Raw genomic sequence first — 22863 nt, 5'->3', positions numbered from 1 at the left:
ACTGTGACACGGGGAATAACCCCAAACTCCCTCTACTCGCTAATGCCCTGTAGGTGGCACTGTGACAGCAGGAATAACCCCCCAACTCCCTCTACTCGCTAATGCCCTGTAGGTGGCACTGTGACATGGGGAATAACCCCCCAACTCGCTCTACTCGCTAATGCCCTGTAGGTGGCACTGTGACACAGGAATCAACCCCCCAACTCCCTCTACTCGCTAATTCCCTGTAGGTGGCACTGTGACACGGGGAATAACCCCCCAACTCGCTCTACTCGCTAATGCCCTGTAGGTGGCAACTGTGACACGGGGAAAAACCCCCCACTCGCTCTACTCGCTAATGCCCTGTAGGTGGCACTGTGACACGGGGAATAACCCCCCAACTCGCTCTACTCGCTAATTCCCTGTAGGTGGCACTGTGACACGGGGAATAACCCCCCAACTGGCTCTACTCGCTAATGCCCTGTAGGTGGCACTGTGACACGGGGAATAACCCCCCAAACTCCTCTACTCGCTAATGCCCTGTAGGTGGCACTGTGACACGGGGAATAACCCCCCCAAACTCGCTCTACTCGCTAATTCCCTGTAGGTGGCACTGTGACACAGGGAATAACCCCCAACTCGCTCTACTCGCTAATGCCCTGTAGGTGGCACTGTGACACGGGGAATAACCCCCAACTCCCTCACTCGCTAATGCCCTGTAGGTGGCACTGTGACACAGGGAATAACCCCCCAACTCCCTCTACTCGCTAATGCCCTGTAGGTGGCACTGTGACACGGGGAATAACCCCCCAACTCGCTCTACTCGCTAATGCCCTGTAGGTGGCACTGTGACACGGGGAATAACCCCCCCAAACTGGCTCTACTCGCTAATGCCCTGTAGGTGGCACTGTGACACGGGGAATAACCCCCCAACTCCCTCTACTCGCTAATGCCCTGTAGGTGGCACTGTGACACGGGGAATAACCCCCCCAACTCGCTCTACTCGCTAATTCCCTGTAGGTGGCACTGTGACACGGGGAATAAGCCCCCAACTCCCTCTACTCGCTAATGCCCTGTAGGTGGCACTGTGACACGGGGAATAACCCCCCAACTGGCTCTACTCGCTAATGCCCTGTAGGTGGCACTGTGACACGGGGAATAACCCCCCAACTCCCTCTACTCGCTAATGCCCTGTAGGTGGCACTGTAGCCCCAAGGAAAGCATATAATGTTACTAAATGAATGATATTTACGGTCAGGGCCAATCACATATCAGGGATCTCAGCTCCATGGATATTTCGCGCCTTTCCTCCCTGTGTGTAATTGTGACTCCGCCTCCCCATACCCACATTCTGCTGTTTATCAATAGCTCCACCTTCCTGTCTTTATTGACTCCGCCCCCTGTGTGTGCCACTGGCACTGTCCCCTATTAATGTCCCTGTGGCCCCCCAGCCTTACCGGGGCCCCACACATCCAGGCACTGGGCTCTTAGTGTCCGACACTCCCCTCGGTAGCAGTAGCCTTGGTCACATGTCTCCCCATTCTGCAGATACACATTTGGGGGGCAATGGGGTGACTCCCCGTTACAGTATTCGGGTAGGTCACACGCCCCCAGGGGCTCCCGGCACATCCACCCCGACACCTTCAGCTGTGAGAATAGAGAGCAAATAAGGGCGGGGACCTCAATATCTAACTGCCCCTACCCCCCTGCCATAGCCCCTCCCCCGCATATCTAACTGCCCCTACCCCCCTGCCATAGCCCCTCCCCTGCATATCTAACTGCCCCTACCCCCCTGCCATAGCCCCTCCCCCGCATATCTAACTGCCCCTACCCCCCTGCCATAGCCCCTCCCCCGCATATCTAACTGCCCCTACCCCCCTGCATACCCTCCACATATCTAACTGCCCCTACCCCCCTGCCATAGCCCCTCCCCCACATATCTAACTGCCCTAACACCCCTGACATAGCCCCTCCCCCACATATCTAACTGCCCTTATACCCTGCCATGGGCCCCCACCCCACATATCTAACTGCCCCTACACCCCTGCCATGGCCCCTCCCCCACATATCTAACTGCCCTTATACCCCTGCCATGGCCCCTCCCCCACATATCTAACTGCCCCTACACCCCTGCCATGGCCCCTCCCCCACATATCTCACTGCCCTTATACCCCTGCCATGGCCCCTCCTCCACATATCTAACTGCCCTTATACCCCTGCCATGGCCCCTCCTCCACATATCTAACTGCCCTTATATCCCCTGCCATGGCCCCTCCCCACATATCTCACTGCCCTTATACCCCTGCCATGGCCCGCCCCACATATCTCACTGCCCTTATACCCCTGCCATGGCCCCTCCCCCACATATCTCACTGCCCTTATACCCCTGCCATGGCCCCGCCCCCACATATCTCACTGCCCTTATACCCCTGCCATGGCCCCGCCCCAAACATTTAACTGACCTTACACCCCTCACAGCATTGGTCGCCCGATGAGCACTGAGCCCCACTTCGCAGCTGGCACAGACTGGCATCACAGCACGGGTCCCTGCAGTCCTACAGGGGGGAAAGAGACACACAGAGAGACAGTCACACACACAGAGAGACAGTCACACACACAGAGAGACAGTCACACACACAGAGACAGTCACACACACAGAGAGACAGTCACACACACAGAGACAGTCACACACACAGAGAGACAGTCACACACACAGAGACAGTCACACACACAGAGACAGTCACACACACAGAGAGACAGTCACACACACAGAGACAGTCACACACACAGAGACACAGTCACACACAGAGAGACAGTCACACACACAGAGACAGTCACACACACAGAGACAGTCACACACAGAGACAGTCACACACAGAGAGACAGTCACACACAGAGAGACAGTCACACACAGAGAGACAGTCACACACAGAGAGATAGTCACACACACAGAGACAGTCACACACACAGAGACAGTCACACACACAGAGAGACAGTCACACACACAGAGACAGTCACACACACACCAGAGACAGTTCACACACACAGAGACAGTCACACACACAGAGAGACAGTCACACACAGAGAGAGACAGTCACACACACAGAGAGACAGTCACACACACAGAGACAGTCACACACACAGAGAGACAGTCACACACACACAGAGACAGTCACACACACAGAGAGAACAGTCACACACACAGAGACAGTCACACACACAGAGACAGTCACACACACAGAGAGACAGTCACACACAAGAGACAGTCACACACACAGAGACACAGTCACACACAGAGAGAGCCAGTCACACACACAGAGACAGTCACACACACAGAGACAGTCACACACAGAGACAGTCACACACAGAGACAGTCACACACAGAGAGACAGTCACACACAGAGAGACAGTCACACACAGAGAGACAGTCACACACAGAGAGACAGTCACACACAGAGAGACAGTCACACACACAGAGACAGTCACACACACAGAGACAGTCACACACACAGAGAGACAGTCACACACACAGAGACAGTCACACACACACAGAGACAGTCACACACACAGAGAGCAGTCACACACACAGAGACAGTCACACACACAGAGAGACAGTCACACACACAGAGACAGTCACACACACACAGAGACAGTCACACACACAGAGACAGTCACACACACAGAGAGACAGTCACACACAGAGAGACAGTCACACACACAGAGAGACAGTCACACACACAGAGACAGTCACACACACAGAGAGACAGTCACACACACAGAGACAGTCACACACAGAGACAGTCACACACACAGAGACAGTCACACACAGAGACAGTCACACACACAGAGAGACAGTCACACACAGAGAGACAGTCACACACACAGAGAGACAGTCACACACACAGAGAGACAGTCACACACACAGAGACAGTCACACACAGAGAGACAGTCACACACACAGAGAGACAGTCACACACAGAGAGACAGTCACACACACAGAGAGACAGTCACACACACAGAGACAGTCACACACACACAGAGACAGTCACACACACAGAGAGACAGTCACACACAGAGAGACAGTCACACACACAGAGACAGTCACACACACAGAGAGACAGTCACACACACAGAGACAGTCACACACACAGAGAGACAGTCACACACACAGAGACAGTCACACACACAGAGACAGTCACACACACAGAGAGACAGAGTGACAAACACATAGAGGAAGAGACAGACAATGAGACCGTACCTGAGTGAGACCGCAGTCACACTGCTCCCCCTCCTCCACCAGAAAGTTGCCGCACTGGGGCTCCCCAAACAGTCTCTTGGGGGGGGGGACGTTGAACAGACACATTCCCCCCCCACGGCGCAGACTGAACTCCAGGTCAGCGAGACTGCAGTTACTGAACTCCAGGCCCGGCAAGAACCTGCCCCAGAGAGACACAATTACCCCTGTACCTGCCCCAGAGAGACACAATTACCCCTGTACCTGCCCCAGAGAGACACAATTACCCCTGTACCTGCCCCAGAGAGACACAATTGCCCCTGTACCTGCCCCAGAGAGACACAATTACCCCTGTACCTGCCCCAGAGAGACACAATTACCCCTGTACCTGCCCCAGAGAGACACAATTACCCCTGTACCTGCCCCAGAGAGACACAATTACCCCTGTACCTGCCCCAGAGAGACACAATTACCCCTGTACCTGCCCCAGAGAGACACAATTACCCCTGTACCTGCCCCAGAGAGACACAATTACCCCTGTACCTGCCCCAGAGAGACACAATTACCCCTGTACCTGCCCCAGAGAGACACAATTACCCCTGTACCTGCCCCAGAGAGACACAATTACCCCTGTACCTGCCCCAGAGAGACACAATTACCCGCTGTACCTGCCCCAGAGAGACACAATTACCCCTGTACCTGCCCCAGAGAGACACAATTACCCCTGTACCTGCCCCAGAGAGAAACAATTACCCCTGTACCTGCCCCAGAGAGACACAATTACCCCTGTACCTGCCCCAGAGAGACACAATTACCCCTGTACCTGCCCCAGAGAGACACAATTACCCCTGTACCTGCCCAGAGACACACAATTACCCCTGTACCCTCCCCCAGAGAGACACAATTACCCCTGTACCCGCCCCAGAGAGACACAATTACCCCTGTACCTGCCCCAGAGAGACACAATTACCCCTGTACCTGCCCCAGAGAGACACAATTGCCCCTGTACCTGCCCCAGAGACACACAATTACCCCTGTACCTGCCCCAGAGAGACACAATTACCCCTGTACCTGCCCCGAGAGACACAATTACCCTGTACCTCCCCCAAGGAGACACAATTACCCCTGTACCTGCCCCAGAGAGACACAATTACCCCTGTACCTGCCCCAGAGAGACACAATTGCCCCTGTACCTGCCCCAGAGAGACACAATTACCCCTGTACCTGCCCCAGAGAGACACAATTACCCCTGTACCTGCCCCCAGAGAGACACAATTGCCCCTGTACCTGCCCCAGAGAGACACAATTACCCCTGTACCTGCCCCAGAGAGACACAATTACCCCTGTACCTGCCCCAGAGAGACACAATTACCCCTGTACCTGCCCCAGAGAGACACAATTACCCCTGTACCTGCCCCAGAGACACAATTACCCCTGTACCTGCCCCAGAGAGGACACAATTACCCCTGTACCGCCCCCAGAGAGACACAATTACCCGCTGTACCTGCCCCAGAGAGACACAATTACCCCTGTACCTGACCCAGAGAGAACACAATTACCCCTGTACCTGCCCCAGAGAGACACAATTACCCCTGTACCTGCCCCAGAGACAAAATTACCCCTGTACCTGCCCCGAGAGACACAATTACACATGTACCTGCCCCAGAGAGACACAATTACCCCTGTACCTGCCCCAGAGAGACACAATTACCCCTGTACCTGCCCAGAGAGACACAATTAACCACCTGTACCTTGCCCAGAGCGACACAAATTACCGCTGTACCTGCCCCAAGAGAGACACAATTTACCCCTGTATCGCCCCAGAGAGACACAATTACCCCTGTACCTGCCCCAGAGAGACACAATTACCCCTGTACCTGCCCCAGAGACACAATTACCCCTGTACCTGCCCCAGAGAGACACAATTACCCCTGTACCTGCCCCAGAGAGACACAATTACCCCTGTACCTGCCCCAGAGACACAATTACCCCTGTACCTGCCCCAGAGAGACACAATTACACATGTACCTGCCCCAGAGAGACACAATTACCCCTGTACCTGCCCCAGAGAGACACAATTACACATGTACCTGCCCCAGAGAGACACAATTACCCCTGTACCTGCCCCAGAGAGACACAATTACCCCTGTACCTGCCCCAGAGAGACACAATTACCCCTGTACCTGCCCCAGAGAGACACAATTACCCTGTACCTGCCCCAGAGAGACACAATTACCCCTGTACCTGCCCCAGAGAGACACAATTACCCCTGTATCTGCCCCAGAGAGACACAATTACCCCTGTACCTGCCCCAGAGAGACACAATTACCCCTGTATCTGCCCCAGAGAGTGATTACATACCCCGCTGAGGGCTCCATGATCCATTTCTTGCCCTTACTGGGTTGGCCGCACTTCCTGTCCGTGTCATGGCTCAGACCCAGGTTGTGCCCCAGTTGGTGCGCGAGGGTGGAGGCCACGCCCAGGATACTGACCGAGTGGTCCTACAGGGGTTATAGAGAATGTGACACCCCCAATGCTCCTCTAACCCCCCCCCCGTAAGTACCATTCAGAACTCACCATACTCACGCCCCCGGAGCCCCCGCTGCTGCACATGGAGTTCAGTGTTGCCATGCCAACTGAGGAGTTCTTAAAGGTGAGGCCCCTGCAAGGAAAGGATGAGGTCAGAGAGGTGGGTACCAGGCAGGACCCCCATAAACCGCAGGTACCCCTGCATATGGCACCCCCATAATACAACCAGGTCGGCCAGTGTGTGACTTGTAGGGTTGGATGCCATCTTGTGCCTGGGCAGCTCTATGGTTCCACCTCCTACAGTCTCACTGTCCCTCTAGCGCCCCCTGTATGGGAAGGATGGGTCCTGCAACCCCCAGCGCCCTATAAACCTCCCCCCATACAGACTCAGACATGATGCCTGGGGCCACTAACGTTAATAGCTGGGCATTGTCATTGGCCACCAGGGGAAGGAGGCTCCTCTCTCTCCAGGACAGAAAGCGGTAAAGCGTCTCCGCAGGGTTCGTGCTGATATTGATCTGATCCTTCTGGTTCCAAACCTCAACAGCGACGAGGGCCACGCGGACATTGAGGGGTCGGTAAAACTGTGGGTTCAGTGAGAAAAGGAGTAAGAACCAGTGTTCTGGGAACATCTTGCCCTACTGCCCTACTGTCCCCATCTTGCCCTACTGTCTCCATCTTGTCCTACTGTCTCCATCTTGCCCTACTGTCTCCATCTTGCCCTACTGTCTCCATCTTGCCCTACTGTCTCCGTCTTGTCCTACTGTCTCCATCTTGTCCTACTGTCTCCATCTTGTCCTACTGTATCCATCTTGCCCTACTGTCTCCATCTTGCCCTACTGTCTCCATCTTGTCCTACTGTCTCCATCTTGCCCTACTGTCCCCATCTTGCCCTACTGTCCCCATCTTGCCCTACTGTCTCCATCTTGTCCTACTGTCTCCATCTTGCCCTACTGTCTCCATCTTGTCCTACTGTCTCCATCTTGCCCTACTGTCTCCATCTTGCCCTACTGTCCCCATCTTGCCCTACTGTCCCCATCTTGTCCTACTGTCCCCATCTTGCCCTACTGTCTCCATCTTGCCCTACTGTTCCCATTTTGCCCTACTGTCTCCATCTTGCCCTACTGTCCCCAACTTGCCCTACTGTCCCCATCTTGCCCTACTATCCCCATCTTGCCCTACTGTCTCCATCTTGCCCTACTGTCTCCATCTTGCCCTACTGTCTCCATTTTGTCCTACTGTCTCCATCTTGCCCTACTGTCTCCATCTTGCCCTACTGTCTCCATTTTGTCCTACTGTCTCCATCTTGTCCTACTGTCTCCATCTTGCCCTACTGTCTCCATCTTGCCCTACTGTCTCCATCTTGCCCTACTGTCTCCATCTTGTCCTACTGTCTCCATCTTGCCCTACTGTCTCCATCTTGCCCTACTGTCTCCATCTTGCCCTACTGTCTCCATCTTGCCCTACTGTCTCCATCTTGCCCTGCTGTCTCCATCTTGCCCTACTGTCTCCATCTTGCCCTACTGTCTCCATCTTGCCCTACTGTCCCCATCTTGCCCTACTGTCCCCATCTTGCCCTACTGTCCCCTACTGGATACTATAGACACTATTTCAGCCACTTACCGCATCCACCTTGTTAGCGATTTCGAGCATCCGGATGTGCAGACCCTTCATGTCTCCGTGGAGCAACTTGTACTAAAGAGACACCCAATGTTATTTCATGAAAATGGTGACTCCGCCTCCTGAGCCCCCCCACTGCCCACAGCACTCACCTCCCTGTTATCTGCCACCATTGCCAGTTCCACAAACTTTCTCTCCGTCACTACGTCCCTCTTTGTCTGGAAGGACAAAAGCTGAAGGTAAGGGGGGGGGGGCGAGGGAACATAGAGAGCCCCCCCAAGAGTTAATAATACCCATGCTCTTGGGGGGTTACATGGTTTGGGGGTTGCGCCTCACCCGGTGATGAGGTTCCCGGCTCTGGGTCCCTATGGTGCCAGTTAGGAGATGGGGGGTCTCACTGTTCCCACATGATGAGTTCTTGGGGTTCTCCTGGGTCAGGCGCACAATGTGTTTGTGGGAGGGGTCTCCGGGGAGCGGCTCGATGCTGAACCCCCTTTCTGGGGACGTCATGATGATCCCCCTACAGAATAACATGGAGAAGGTAAGACTCTCACCCATAGGTGGCGCTGCTACCCACACACCTACAGGTCATGGGAGAAAAGTAACCAGGGGACCAGTCTGTGCCCAATCCCATGTATCATACGGGGCACGCCCTTTACCCACAATGCCCCATTCCTGCCCCCACATACCGGATTCCTGAGCACAAGCTGAGGCTGCTCCAGGGTCCCGTCTGGCCTTCCAGCTGCCCCTGATAGTAACAGTTTGCCTGGGGAAGGAAACACAGAGCTGGGCAGGAGCATCAGGGGTAAATCTCTCTGCCAATTGCCCCCTCCCGGGTTTGCTTCCATTCAGCAATAAACCTGCAGCCCCCCCAATTCCCACATGACTCCCTAATCCAACCCTAGGACTAGGGCAATAAGGCACCACCTGGGGCATGGATATAGGGAGTAATACCTGCCCCCAGATCATGGCAGAATACCCCCTGCCCTACCAATTAGGGGCACACTGCATCAATCCTAATGGCTCCATGTAAGTACCGGCATAGGGACACTTACCCCCCTGGGATGTAAGTACCGGCATAGGGACACTTACCCCCCTGGGATGTAAGTACCGGCATAGGGACACTTACCACCCCCGGGATGTAAGTACCGGCATAGGGACACTTACCCCCCTGGGATGTAAGTACCGGCATAGGGACACTTACCCCCCTGGGATGTAAGTACCGGCATAGGGACACTTACCCCCCTGGGATGTAAGTACCGGCATAGGGACACTTACCCCCCTGGGATGTAAGTACCGGCATAGGGAACACTACCCCCTGGGATGTAAGTACCAGGCATAGGGACACTTACCCCCCGGGATGTAAGTACCGGCATAGGGGACACTTACCACCCCCGGGATGTAAGTACCGGCATAGGGACACTTACCACCCCCGGGATGTAAGTACCGGCATAGGGACACTTACCCCCCCGGGATGTAAGTACCGGCATAGGGACACTTACCACCCCCGGGATGTAAGTACTGGTATAGGGACACTTACCACCCCCGGGATGTAAGTACTGGTACAGGGACACTTACCACCCCCGGGATGTAAGTACCGGCATAGGGACACTTACCACCCCCGGGATGTAAGTACTGGTACAGGGACACTTACCACCCCCGGGATGTAAGTACCGGCATAGGGACACTTACCACCCCCGGGATGTAAGTACTGGTACAGGGACACTTACCACCCCCGGGATGTAAGTACCGGCATAGGGACACTTACCCCCCCGGGATGTAAGTACTGGTATAGGGACACTTACCCCCCCGGGATGTAAGTACTGGTATAGGGACACTTACCCCCCCGGGATGTAAGTACTGGTATAGGGACACTTACCACCCCCGGGATGTAAGTACCGGCATAGGGACACTTACCACCCCCGGGATGTAAGTACTGGTATAGGGACACTTACCCCCCCGGGATGTAAGTACTGGTATAGGGACACTTACACCCCGGGATGTAAGTACTGGTATAGGGACACTTACCACCCCCGGGATGTAAGTACCGGCATAGGGACACTTACCACCCCCGGGTCCTGGTCGGTTACACGGGAGCCATTGGGCAGGTAGTAGATCAGTCTGTGAGATCCCGGAACCAGGTGTCTGAAAAAAGAGTGGGGGGGTGGGTGGTTGGGGGCAGTTAATAATACATTTAATAAGAAGGCAATGGCACAGAGTTCAGAGCTGAAATAGACAAGTATAAAGGGTTAACCTCGCTGGGGGGCGTCTTTCCACTTCAGCTACTAAGTTACTGCCCCAGGATTGTTGGTGTGACCCCCCCACTGCTGCTCTGGGAACCCCCTTAATGCCCACTGCACCCCAGATGGCAGTAGCACCCCCACAATGATCATATCCCAGGGTGCCTTTCATCTTCCCATTAATTCTGAGTAACCCTTTATGCACTGTACGAGCAGTAGGGGAATGGGCTGCTCAGTCCTGGGATCTATAGGATTATCCCACCCCCCCCTGAGCCTGGGGGGTCTCGCTGGCTGAATTCCCAACTCACATCCTTAATGCCCCATCCCTTCCCCTTCCCACAGGCAGGAAACTCCATAAGGAGAGTAAATAAAGCAGATCTGCTTGGTGACACCCTCCCATCCTGTATTGCCCCCCCCCAAGTCTGTATGGCCCATAATGCAGCAGCCTAGGGCCCACCCCAAGCCCCCCCCAGTCTGTATGGCCCATAATGCAGCAGCCTAGGGCCCACCCCAAGCCCCCCCCAGTCTGTATGGCCCATAATGCAGCAGCCTAGGGCCCACCCCAAGCCCCCCCCAGTCTGTATGGCCCATAATGCAGCAGCCTAGGGCCCACCCCAAGCCCCCCCCCCCAGTCTGCATGGCCCATAATGCAGCAGCCTAGGGCCCACCCCAAGCCCCCCCCCCCAGTCTGCATGGCCCATAATGCAGCAGCCTAGAGCCCACCCCAAGCCCCCCCCCAGTCTGTATGGCCCATAATGCAGCAGCCTAGAGCCCACCCCAAGCCCCCCCCCCAGTCTGTATGGCCCATAATGCAGCAGCCTAGAGCCCACCGCAAGCCCCCCCCCCCAGTCTGTATGGCCCATAATGCAGCAGCCTAGGGCCCACCCCAAGCCCCCCCCCCAGTCTGTATGGCCCATAATGCAGCAGCCTAGAGCCCACCCCAAGCCCCCCCCCCCCCAAGTCTGTATGGCCCATAATGCAGCAGCCTAGAGCCCACCCCAAGCCCCCCCCCCCAAGTCTGTATGGCCCATAATGCAGCAGGCCTAGAGCCCACCCCAAGCCCCACCCCAGTCTGTATGGCCCATAATGCAGCAGCCTAGGGCCCACCCCAAGCCCCCCCCCCCAGTCTGCATGGCCCATAATGCAGCAGCCTAGAGCCCACCCCAAGCCCCCCCCCCCAAGTCTGTATGGCCCATAATGCAGCAGCCTAGGGCCCACCCCAAGCCCCCTCTCCCCCAGTCTGCATGGCCCATAATGCAGCAGCCTAGAGCCCACCCCAAGCCCCCCCCCCCAAGTCTGTATGGCCCATAATGCAGCAGCCCTAGAGCCCACCCAAGCCCCCCCCCAGTCTGTATGGCCCATAATGCAGCAGCCTAAGGCCCACCCCAAGCCCCCCCCCAGTCTGTATGGCCCATAATGCAGCAGCCTAGGGCCCACCCCAAGCCCCCCCCCCAGTCTGTATGGCCCATAATGCAGCAGCCTAGGGCCCACCCCAAGCCCCCCCCCCCCAGTCTGTATGGCCCATAATGCAGCAGCCTAGGGCCCACCCCAAAGCCCCCCCCCCCCAGTCTGTATGGCCCATAATGCAGCAGCCTAGGGCCCACCCCAAGCCCCCTCTCCCCCAGTCTGCATGGCCCATAATGCAGCAGCCTAGAGCCCACCCCAAGCCCCACCCCAGTCTGCATGGCCCATAATGCAGCAGCCCGTACGACGCTTCCACCCCAACCCCCCCCCCCCCAAGTCTGTATGGCCCATAATACAGGAGCCTAGAGCCCACCCCAAGCCCCACCCCCCCAGTCTGTATGGCCGCATAATGCAGCAGCCTAGGGCCCACCCCAAGCCCCCCCCCCCAGTCTGCATGGCCCATAATGCAGCAGCCTAGAGCCCCACCCCAAGCCCCCCCCCCCCAAGTCTGTATGGCCCATAATGCAGCAGCCTAGGGCCCACCCCAAGCCCCCTCTCCCCCAGTCTGCATGGCCCATAATGCAGCAGCCTAGAGCCCACCCCAAGCCCCCCCCAATCGCATCCATGGCCCATAATGCAGCAGCCTAGAGCCCACCCCAAGCCCCCCCCCCGATCTGTATGGCCCATAATGCAGCAGCCTAAGGCCCACCCCAAGCCCCCCCCAGTCTGTATGGCCCATAATGCAGCAGCCTAGGGCCCACCCCAACCCCCCCCCCCAGTCTGTATGGCCCATAATGCAGCAGCCTAGGGCCCACCCCAAGCCCCCCCCCCCCCCAGTCTGTATGGCCCATAATGCAGCAGCCTAGGGCCCACCCAACCCCCCCCCCAGTCTGTATGGCCCATAATGCAGCAGCCTAGGGCCCAACCCCAAGCCCCCTCTCCCCCAGTCTGCATGGCCCATAATGCAGCAGCCTAGAGCCCACCCCAAGCCCCACCCCAGTCTGCATGGCCCATAATGCAGCAGCCTAGGGCCAACCCCAAGCCCCCCCCCCAGTCTGTATGGCCCATAATGCAGCAGCCTAGAGCCCACCCCAAGCCCCCTCTCCCCAGTCTGTATGGCCCATAATGCAGCAGCCTAGGGCCCACCCCAACCCCCTCTCCCCCAGTCTGTATGGCCCATAATGCAGCAGCCTAGGGCCCACCCCAAGCCCCCTCTCCCCCAGTCTGCATGACCCATAATGCAGCAGCCTAGAGCCCACCCCAAGCCCCCTCTCCCCCAGTCTGTATGGCCCATAATGCAGCAGCCTAGGGCCCACCCAAGCCCCCTCGGCCCCCAGTCTGTATGGCCCATAATGCAGCAGCCTAGGGCCCACCCCAAGCCCCCTCTCCCCCCAGTCTGCATGGCCCATAATGCAGCAGGCTAGGGCCCACCCCAAGCCCCCTCTCCCCCAGTCTGCATGGCCCATAATGCAGCAGCCTAGGGCCCACCCCAAGCCCCCCCCCAGTCTGTATGGCCCATAATGCAGCAGCCTAGGGCCCACCCCAAGCCCCCCCCCAGTCTGTATGGCCCATAATGCAGCAGCCTAGAGCCCACCCCAAGCCCCCCCCCAAGTCTGTATGGCCCATAATGCAGCAGCCTAGGCCCAACCCCAAGCCCCCTCCTCCCAGTCTGCATGGCCCATAATGCAGCAGCCTAGAGCCCACCCAAGCCCACCCCAGTCTGCATGGCCCATAATGCAGCAGCTAAGGCCCACCCCAAGCCCCCCCACCCCAGTCTGCATGGCCCATAATGCAGCAGCCTAGGCCCACCCCAAGCCCCACCCCAGTCTGCATGGCCCATAATGCAGCAGCCTAGGGCCCCAACCCCAAGCCCCCCCCCCCCCACGTCTGCATGGCCCATAATGCAGCACAGCTAGGGCCCCACCCCAAGCCCCCCCCCCAGTCTGTATGGCCCATAATGCAGCAGCCTAGAGCCCACCCCAAGCCCCACCCCAGTCTGTATGGCCCATAATGCAGCAGCCTAAGGTCCACCCCAATCCCCCCCCCCCCAGTCTGTATAATCTGGCCCCATAATGCAGCAGCCTAACAGGCCCACCCCAACGCCCCCTCTCCCCCAGTCTGTATGGCCCATAATGCAGCAGCCTAGAGCCCACCCAAGCCCCCCCCCAGTCTGTATGGCCCATAATGCAGCAGACTAAGGCCCACCCCAAGCCCATCCCCCCCAGTCTGTATGGCCCATAATGCAGCAGCCTAGGGCCCACCCCAAGCCCCCTCTCCCCCAGTCTGCATGGCCCATAATGCAGCAGCCTAGGGCCCACCCCAAGCCCCCCCCCCCAGGGGTCACTAAAGAGCACCTTGTGCCCATTACAGGCATCACATGTTTGGGGGGGGGGGGTATTTATATGGATAGTACTAAGTGACACTTTATTGGCTCATCATTATCACTGAATTAACCCTTATATAGGCAACTTATACTCATTATCTGCACTTTGGGCCCGGGGCGGAACAGAACCCAGGACACCTGCGAATGCCAACCTGGGTACTATGCCTGGCATGGCGACAGCTGAGTGTAACACTGGGCAAATCTGCACCTGGGGCAGATACCCATGGCAACCAATCAGATGTTTGATTTCACTAACTGGTTGCTATGGGTTGCTATCCAGGTGCAAATCTTCCCAGTGTCTATAAACGAGCCCCAGTCTGTTCCCCCGGTGTCAGGGGTGGAGCCTCGACCTGTCAGCTGACACTCACCTATTCCGCTCCAGGTCCAGCTGTACTTGCTCTCCATCTATCTCCATGGAAATCTGCAGGTCATCAGGGAGGATCTAATGGGAACAAAGAGGATCATGGGATTGCGCCAGGCAATAGAAGATGTACGGGGAGATCAGAACAGACCCCCGCCCCCCTGAGGGATTTGTGGAGAGAAATGCACAGAGCTGCTGCCCAGCACAGATGGTAAATGCAGTGTAGTAGTTACACGGTACCGCCTCCCAGCAGGGGTGGAAAGGAACCCAAACACTGTTATAGAAAGGGCCAACTTGCCTGGCTGGGGATGCTGGGAGTAACAGGCTAGCCAGCATGCATTGCCAAAAAAAGGGGGACCTACACCTCAATCTGCATTATATTTACCCCTCTTCCTGCCCTCCTGGGGGAGGGGCATTTATAACTCAGCTTTTCATTGGCCAACTGTAATATTTCTACACCATAAAGTGACTTTTGTTTGTGAATCCCTCCCCCCCCAAGGGCCCCATATCCCCCCCCCCGAAGCGGGGCCGATTATCCCCACTGAGGGCCCCATATTCCCCCCCGAGGGCCCCATTCCCCCCCCCCGAGGGGCCGATATCCCCACTGAGGGCCCCATATCCCCCCCCCGAGGGGCCGATATCCCCACTGAGGGCCCCATATCCCCCCCCGAGGGCCCCATATCCCCACTGAGGGCCCCATATCCCCACTGAGTGTTCTCTCCCTTTAAGTGCGACATGTTCCTGCCATTGTCAGATCCACCAATGAGAGCACAGGGATCCGCTCTGCGCTGCCAAGTTTCTGCCCTGGGAATGAATCAATGAGACGCCTCGGGCCGGGAAGGGTTAAAGGAGCAGGAAGCAGCGATGGAGTCATTTTGTTTGAAGATGCGGAAGTGTCCGACACTCTCTCCCCCATCTCTCTCCTTCACTCACCAGCAACTGCCCCCCCATCCCATAATAGCACCCCCAACTTCCTTCCATGGGGGCTGAAAAGGAAGCAAAGAATTCCAGTACTCACCAGTAGTGCCATACGTGTGATTAACCCCTCGTGGGACCAACGTGGGGCACTGATACCCCCCATGTGGGGCTCCCATGCACTCAATAGGGAGGGTTGGGGGGCTCTGTGCCCATGAAGGAGAGAGCTGTGAGGGTTGGGGGGCTCTGTGCCCATGTAGGAGAGAGCTGTGAGGGTCGGGGGGCTCTGTGCCCATGAAGGAGAGAGCTGTGAGGGTTGGGGGGCTCTGTGCCCATGAGGGAGAGAGCTGTGAGGGTTGGGGGGCTCTGTGCCCATGAAGGAGAGACCTGTGAGGGTTGGGGGGCTCTGTGCCCATGAAGGAGAGACCTGTGAGGGTTGGGGGCCTCTGTGCCCATGAAGGAGAGACCTGTGAGGGTTGGGGGCTTCTGTGCCCATGAAGGGGAGACCTGTGAGGGTCGGGGGCATCTGTGCCCATGAAGGAGAGAGCTGTGAGGGTTGGGGGGCTCTGTGCCCATGAAGGAGAGAGCTGTGAGGGTTGGGGGGGTGCTCTGTGCCCATGAAGGAGAGACCTGTGGAGGTCATGGGGGGCTCTGTGCCCATGAAGGAGAGACCTGTGAGGGTTGGGGCTCTGTGCCCATGAAGGAGAGACCTGTGAGGGTTGGGGGGCTCTGTGCCCATGAAGGGGAGACCTGTGAGGGTCGGGGGGCTCTGTGCCCATGAAGGAGAGAGCTGTGAGGGTTGGGGGCTCTGTGCCCATGAAGGAGAGAGCTGTGAGGGTTGGGGGGCTCTGTCTCCATGAAGGAGAGAGCTGTGAGGGTTGGGGGCTCTGTGCCCATGAAGGAGAGACCTGTGAGGGTCGGGGGGCTCTGTGCCCATGAGGGAGAGACCTGTGAGGGTTGGGGGGGCCTCTGTGCCCATGAGGGAGAGATCTGTGAGGGTTGGTGGGGCTCTGTGCCCATGAGGGAGAGATCTGTGAGGGATTGGGGGGCTCTGTGTCCATGAAGGAGAGACCTGTGAGGGTTGGGGAGGCTCTGTGCCCATGAGGGAGAGATCTGTGAGGGTTGGGGGGGTCTGTGCCCATGAAGGAGAGAGCTGTGAGGGTTGGGGGGCTCTGTGCTCATGAGGGAGAGACCTGTGAGGGTTGGCGGGCTCTGTGCCCATGAGGGAGAGACCTGTGAGGGTTGGGGGGCTCTGTGCCCATGAAGGAGAGAAGCTGTGAGGTGGGGCTCTGTGCCCATGAAGGAGAGAGCTGTGAGGGTTGGGGGGCTCTGTGCCCATGAAGGAGAGAGCTGTGAGGGTTGGGGGCTCTGTGCCCATGGAAGGGAGACCTGTGAGGGTTGGGGGGCTCTGTGCCCATGAAGGAGAGAGCTGTGAGGGTTGGGGGGCTCTGTGCCCATGAAGGAGAGACCTGTGAGGGTTGGGAGGCTCTGTGCCCATGAAGGAGAGCGCTGTGAGGGTTGGGGGGCTCTGTGCCCATGAAGGAGAGACCTGTGAGGGTTGGGAGGCTCTGTGCCCATGAAGGAGAGAGCTGTGAGGGTTGGGGGGCTCTGTGCCCATGAGGGAGAGACCTGTGAGGGTTGGGGGCTCTGTGCCCAATGAGGGAGAGACCTGTGAGGGTTGGCGGGCTCTGTGCCCATGAAGGAGAGACCTGTGAGGGTTGGGGGGCTCTGTGCCCATGAAGGAGAGACCTGTGAGGGTTGGGGGGCTCTGTGCCAATGAGGGAGAGACCTGTGAGGGTGGGGGCGTCTGTGCCCATGAAGTGAGAGAGCTGTGAGGGTTGGGGGGCTCTGTGCCCATGAAGGAGAGAGCTGTGAGGGTTTGGGGGCTCTGTGCCCATGAAGGAGAGAGCTGTGAAGGGTGGGGGGCTCTGTGCCAATGAGGGAGAGACCTGTGAGGGTTGGGGGGCTCTGTGCCCATGAAGGAGAGAGCTGTGAGGTGCTTGGGGGGCTCTGTGCCCATGAAGGGAGACCTGTGAGGGATTGGGGGCTCTGTGCCAATGAGGGAGAGACCTGTGAGGGTTGGGGGGCTCTGTGCCCATGAAGGAGAGACCTGTGAGGGTTGGGGGGCTCTGTGCCCATGAAGGAGAGACCTGTGAGGGTTGGGGGGCTCTGTGCCCATGAAGGGGAGACCTGTGAGGGGTACAGAGGTGCATGATTCTGCCCCTGGCAGGAAGCCCAAAGGCTGACAATCCACAGACGCAGGCGCTGAACATTAAGGAATCGGAAGGCAGCAGTGGATGAGACTTGTAACTCCCCCCCCCAGAGCCCCCAGTGTCACTGCTCCACCCTCCCCCTTCTCCCCCAATTCATTGTTCTTTGGTGCCAGAGGAAGGGCCCCTCCCAGTGAAGTCACGGTGCCCCCGATATGTCTGTAAAGTCCCTGCTCATTGGCCGGAAACGGCTCAATTCTTCCAGGGAATCGGAATGCCGGGAGCCCCGCCGGGATGATGTAATGCCTGGAACATGGAGCTCTGTGGGCACTGGGGGGTTAATCTGTCACTCTGGGCACCTACTGGCATGTGGACAGTGTGCTCCCTGGCACAGGGGGTTATTCCCCAGGATGATATATACATGGGCCCAGTGCCAGGGCCGACCCCCCCAAACCCTTTATCATTGGTGTGGCATGGGGCTGTGTAGGCAGGGGGCACCTACTGGCACGTGGCACAATGTGCTCCCTGGGCACTGGGGGGTTAATCTGTCACTCTGGGCACCTACTGGCACGTGGCACAATGTGCTCCCTGGCACAGGGGGTTATTCCCCAGGATGATATGGGCCCAGTGCCAGGGCCGACTCCCCCAAACCCTGTATCATTGGTGCAAGGAGGGGCATGGGGTGTAGGCACAGTGCAGCAGGGGGCACCTTCTTATTCTGGGCAACCCCCCCGAATAACATACAAGGCTGGCACACACCATCATAGCGGGCAGAATAGGTACTTACCTGCATTGCTTCCTGCAGGCCCAGTCGGTGCCCGCTCCTGTGCAGCCGTGGGGTCACTTCCCAGTATAACGGGCTGTCGGGCTGAACTGCAACTGGCACAGGAGAGAAGGAATACTGGTTATGCCATGGGATTGTAAGGGATTGCATGGGATTGCATGGGATTGTATGGGATTGCATGAGATTGCATGGGATTGCATGAGATTGCATGGGAGCACATTTGACCCCCCTAATAGTGCTACTTCTATCAAAACATTTACTAAGATAGTACAAAGGGAAAGTAATGAGTTGATAGGGAAATCAAAACAGTTTTTTTCCAATCTAACTAAAATAGAGAGGGTTGCCATGAACACATTGCGTGGTGACAAACAACTTCTAATATGCCCTACGGATACAGGCGGGGCAATAGTATCACCGGATTTGCCACATTACAGCAGCTCAGATGTGACTGTATATGGAATACTTCCGGGGGGCCCCGCTGCGACATGGAAGCTCAAATTGGATGTAGAATTGGAACAAGCTGATTGGCCGGATGTGTAATATCAGATGGATCAGCAGGGGGTGTTGTGAAAACTCAGTGCTCAGTTATTTACCCCCTTCCCAAGGTACATAAGAACCCCTCTACCCCCCCCGGTCGCCCCATTATATCTGCCAGGGGGTCACTTTCTTCAAATGTGCCCATGTATCTTGCTCATTGTTACAACCCGCATGAGATCTGATCCGGCCGATACTCCAGCTCTATTGGCTAGTTTGTGGCCATGTGACACCCCATGTGATACTGGGGGAAACACACCTGTACACTATCATGGCCCTGGGTGGGGGGGCATTGGGAGATGGACATGAGGGGTCCCCACCCGTTGGATTGCTGTGTTCTTTGCTATATTTGCTTTCGACCTGCAACTATTTTATATTTCTATCTACACGGCGCTGGGTTCCAATTCTGTATATGGATAAATATATTTACCCCAATGACGCGGATCATTTCCTTCTGTACTATAGATATATCTATTCCAATTATCTGGCGTGGGGGCCGCATTGGGACGGAATCCAGTCTGATTTACCCACTCCTGTCACATTTACCTTCAATTATAACACGGATAGGATCGATTTTTTAGATGTGAGAATTTTTATACTCGAGTATAAACCGATGGGAATATAAACCAAGGTACCGTATATACTCGAGTATAAGCCGATCCGAGTATAAGCCGAGGTACCGTATATACTCATGTATAAGCCGATGGGAACATAAGCCAAGGTACCGTATATACTCGAGTATAAGCCGATCCGAGTATAAGCCGGGGTACCGTATATACTCATGTATAAGCCGATGGGAATATAAACCAAGGTACCGTATATACTCGAGTATAAGCCGATGGGAATATAAGCCGAGGTACCATATATACTTGAGTATAAACCGATGGGAATATAAACCAAGGTACCGTATATACTCGAGTATAAGCCGATCCGAGTATAAGCCGAGGTACCGTATATACTCGAGTATAAGCCGATCCGAGTATAAGCCGAGGTACCGTATATACTCATGTATAAGCCGATGGGAACATAAGCCAAGGTACCGTATATACTCGAGTATAAGCCGATCCGAGTATAAGCCGGGGTACCGTATATACTCATGTATAAGCCGATGGGAACATAAGCCAAGGTACCGTATATACTCGAGTATAAGCCGATCCGAGTATAAGCCGGGGTACCGTATATACTCGAGTATAAGCCGATGGGAATATAAGCCAAGGTACCGTATATACTCAAGTATAAGCCGATGGGAATATAAGCCGAGGTACCGTATATACTTGAGTATAAACCATTGGGAATATAAGACGAGGTACCGTATATACTCGAGTATAAACCGATGGGAATATAAACCAAGGTACCGTATATACTCGAGTATAAACCATTGGGAATATAAGCCGAGGTACCGTATATACTCGAGTATAAGCCGATGGGAATATAAGACGAGGTACCGTATATACTCGAGTATAAACCGATGGGAATATAAGACGAGGTACCGTATATACTCGAGTATAAACCATTGGGAATATAAGACGAGGTACCGTATATACTCGAGTATAAACCGATGGGAATATAAACCAAGGTACCGTATATACTCGAGTATAAGCCGATGGGAATATAAGCCGAGGTACCATATATACTTGAGTATAAACCGATGGGAATATAAACCAAGGTACCGTATATACTCGAGTATAAGCCGATCCGAGTATAAGCCGAGGTACCGTATATACTCGAGTATAAGCCGATCCGAGTATAAGCCGAGGTACCGTATATACTCATGTATAAGCCGATGGGAACATAAGCCAAGGTACAGCCGGGGTACCGTATATACTCATGTATAAGCCGATGGGAACATAAGCCAAGGTACCGTATATACTCGAGTATAAGCCGATGGGAACATAAGCCAAGGTACCGTATATACTCGAGTATAAGCCGATCCGAGTATAAGCGGGTACCGTATATACTCGAGTATAAGCCGATGGGAATATAAGCCAAGGTACCGTATATACTCAAGTATAAGCCGATGGGAATATAAGCCGAGGTACCGTATATACTTGAGTATAAACCATTGGGAATATAAGCCGAGGTACCGTATATACTCGAGTATAAACCGATGGGAATATAAGACGAGGTACCGTATATACTCGAGTATAAACCATTGGGAATATAAGACGAGGTACCGTATATACTCGAGTATAAACCGATGGGAATATAAACCAAGGTACCGTATATACTCGAGTATAAGCCGATGGGAATATAAGCCGAGGTACCATATATACTTGAGTATAAACCGATGGGAATATAAACCGAGGTACCGTATATACTCGAGTATAAGCCGATGGGAATATAAGCCGAGGTACCGTATATACTTGAGTATAAGCCGATCCGAGTATAAGCCGAGGTACCGTATATACTCGCATATAAATCGATGGGAATATAAACCGAGGTACCGTATATACTCGAGTATAAATCGATGGGAATATAAACTGAGGTACCGTATATACTCGAGTATAACCCGATGGGAATATAAGCCGAGGTACCGTATATACTCGAGTATAAGCCGATGGGAATATAAGCCAAGGTACCGTATATACTTGAGTATAAACCATTGGGAATATAAGACGAGGTACCGTATATACTCGAGTATAAACCGATGGGAATATAAACCAAGGTACCGTATAAACTCGAGTATAAGCCGATGGGAATATAAGCCGAGGTACCATATATACTTGAGTATAAACCGATGGGAATATAAACCGAGGTACCGTATATACTCGAGTATAAGCCGATGGGAATATAAGCCGAGGTACCGTATATACTTGAGTATAAGCCGATCCGAGTATAAACCGAGGTACCGTATATACTCGCATATAAATCAATGGGAATATAAGCCGAGGTACCGTATATACTCGAGTATAAATCGATGGGAATATAAGCCGAGGTACCGTATATACTCGAGTATAAGCCGATCCGAGTATAAGCCGAGGTACCGTATATACTCGAGTATAAGCCAATGGGAATATAAACTGAGGTACCTAATTTTACCAAAGAAAACTGGAAAAACGTATTGACTCGAGTATAAGCCTAGGGTGGGAAATGCAGCCGCTACTGCTAAGTTTCAATAATCACAATAAATACCAATAAAATGACAGTAATTGAGGCATCAGGGGGGTATATGTTATTCAGTATTTATTTCAAAGAAAAACAGTAAACTAGCTCTGTAAGTGGAGGGGCAACAAAAACAATATGAGTACTACCCCCAGCTCAATGGCAAACTGGCAGCAGGCCCGGTCCCGGAGGGATGTAAGGGTTAATAAGTATTGCTAGTGGGAGCCTAGGCCAGGGCACTGGGGGGCTAATTTGCACACAAAGGAGAGAGGGTGCTAGTCTGGAGGGACCCATGGCACCCGAGTATAAGCCGAGGGTGAGTTTATCAGCACATTTGGGTGCTGAAACACTAGGCTTATACTCGAGTATATACAGTAAGTCCTTTTTGTCGTTTCCCATGGGATTATTAACTCTATAGGTGCCCAGTTACACGGACAAGAAAGAAAATATTGATTGATATGTAAGCACACATTGTAACATTATAATAATTGTGCCAATATATGGGTATTGTATACTGCACACATGGGGTTAATTGCTTGTATGCACCGATTGGATAACGTCTGTAGCT

The 22863-nt window shown here is 54.9% G+C and overlaps 1 protein-coding gene across 6 annotated transcripts in view; it reads right to left on the bottom strand.

Moving 5' to 3' along the window:
* The window catches only part of adam15 (ADAM metallopeptidase domain 15), a 61892-nt gene that overhangs the window by 21172 nt on the left and 17857 nt on the right, over positions 1 to 22863 (bottom strand). For all 6 annotated transcript variants that reach the window (XM_031891367.1, XM_031891362.1, XM_031891365.1 and 3 more), the window contains exons 2-14: positions 18663 to 18754; positions 14758 to 14831; positions 10429 to 10507; positions 9052 to 9128; positions 8699 to 8882; positions 8515 to 8580; positions 8366 to 8437; positions 7157 to 7326; positions 6791 to 6875; positions 6575 to 6714; positions 4238 to 4415; positions 2442 to 2534; positions 1437 to 1626 (exon numbers count right to left, since the gene is read on the bottom strand). In XM_031891367.1, coding sequence (XP_031747227.1) covers positions 1437 to 1626; positions 2442 to 2534; positions 4238 to 4415; positions 6575 to 6714; positions 6791 to 6875; positions 7157 to 7326; positions 8366 to 8437; positions 8515 to 8580; positions 8699 to 8882; positions 9052 to 9128; positions 10429 to 10507; positions 14758 to 14831; positions 18663 to 18754 — 1500 coding nt within the window. The remainder of the gene's footprint in view (positions 1 to 1436; positions 1627 to 2441; positions 2535 to 4237; positions 4416 to 6574; positions 6715 to 6790; positions 6876 to 7156; positions 7327 to 8365; positions 8438 to 8514; positions 8581 to 8698; positions 8883 to 9051; positions 9129 to 10428; positions 10508 to 14757; positions 14832 to 18662; positions 18755 to 22863) is intronic.

Source organism: Xenopus tropicalis, chromosome 8 (genome assembly GCF_000004195.4).
Source record: "Xenopus tropicalis strain Nigerian chromosome 8, UCB_Xtro_10.0, whole genome shotgun sequence".
Taxonomy (NCBI): domain Eukaryota; kingdom Metazoa; phylum Chordata; class Amphibia; order Anura; family Pipidae; genus Xenopus; species Xenopus tropicalis.
This window is presented reverse-complemented; position numbering and strand designations above follow the sequence as displayed.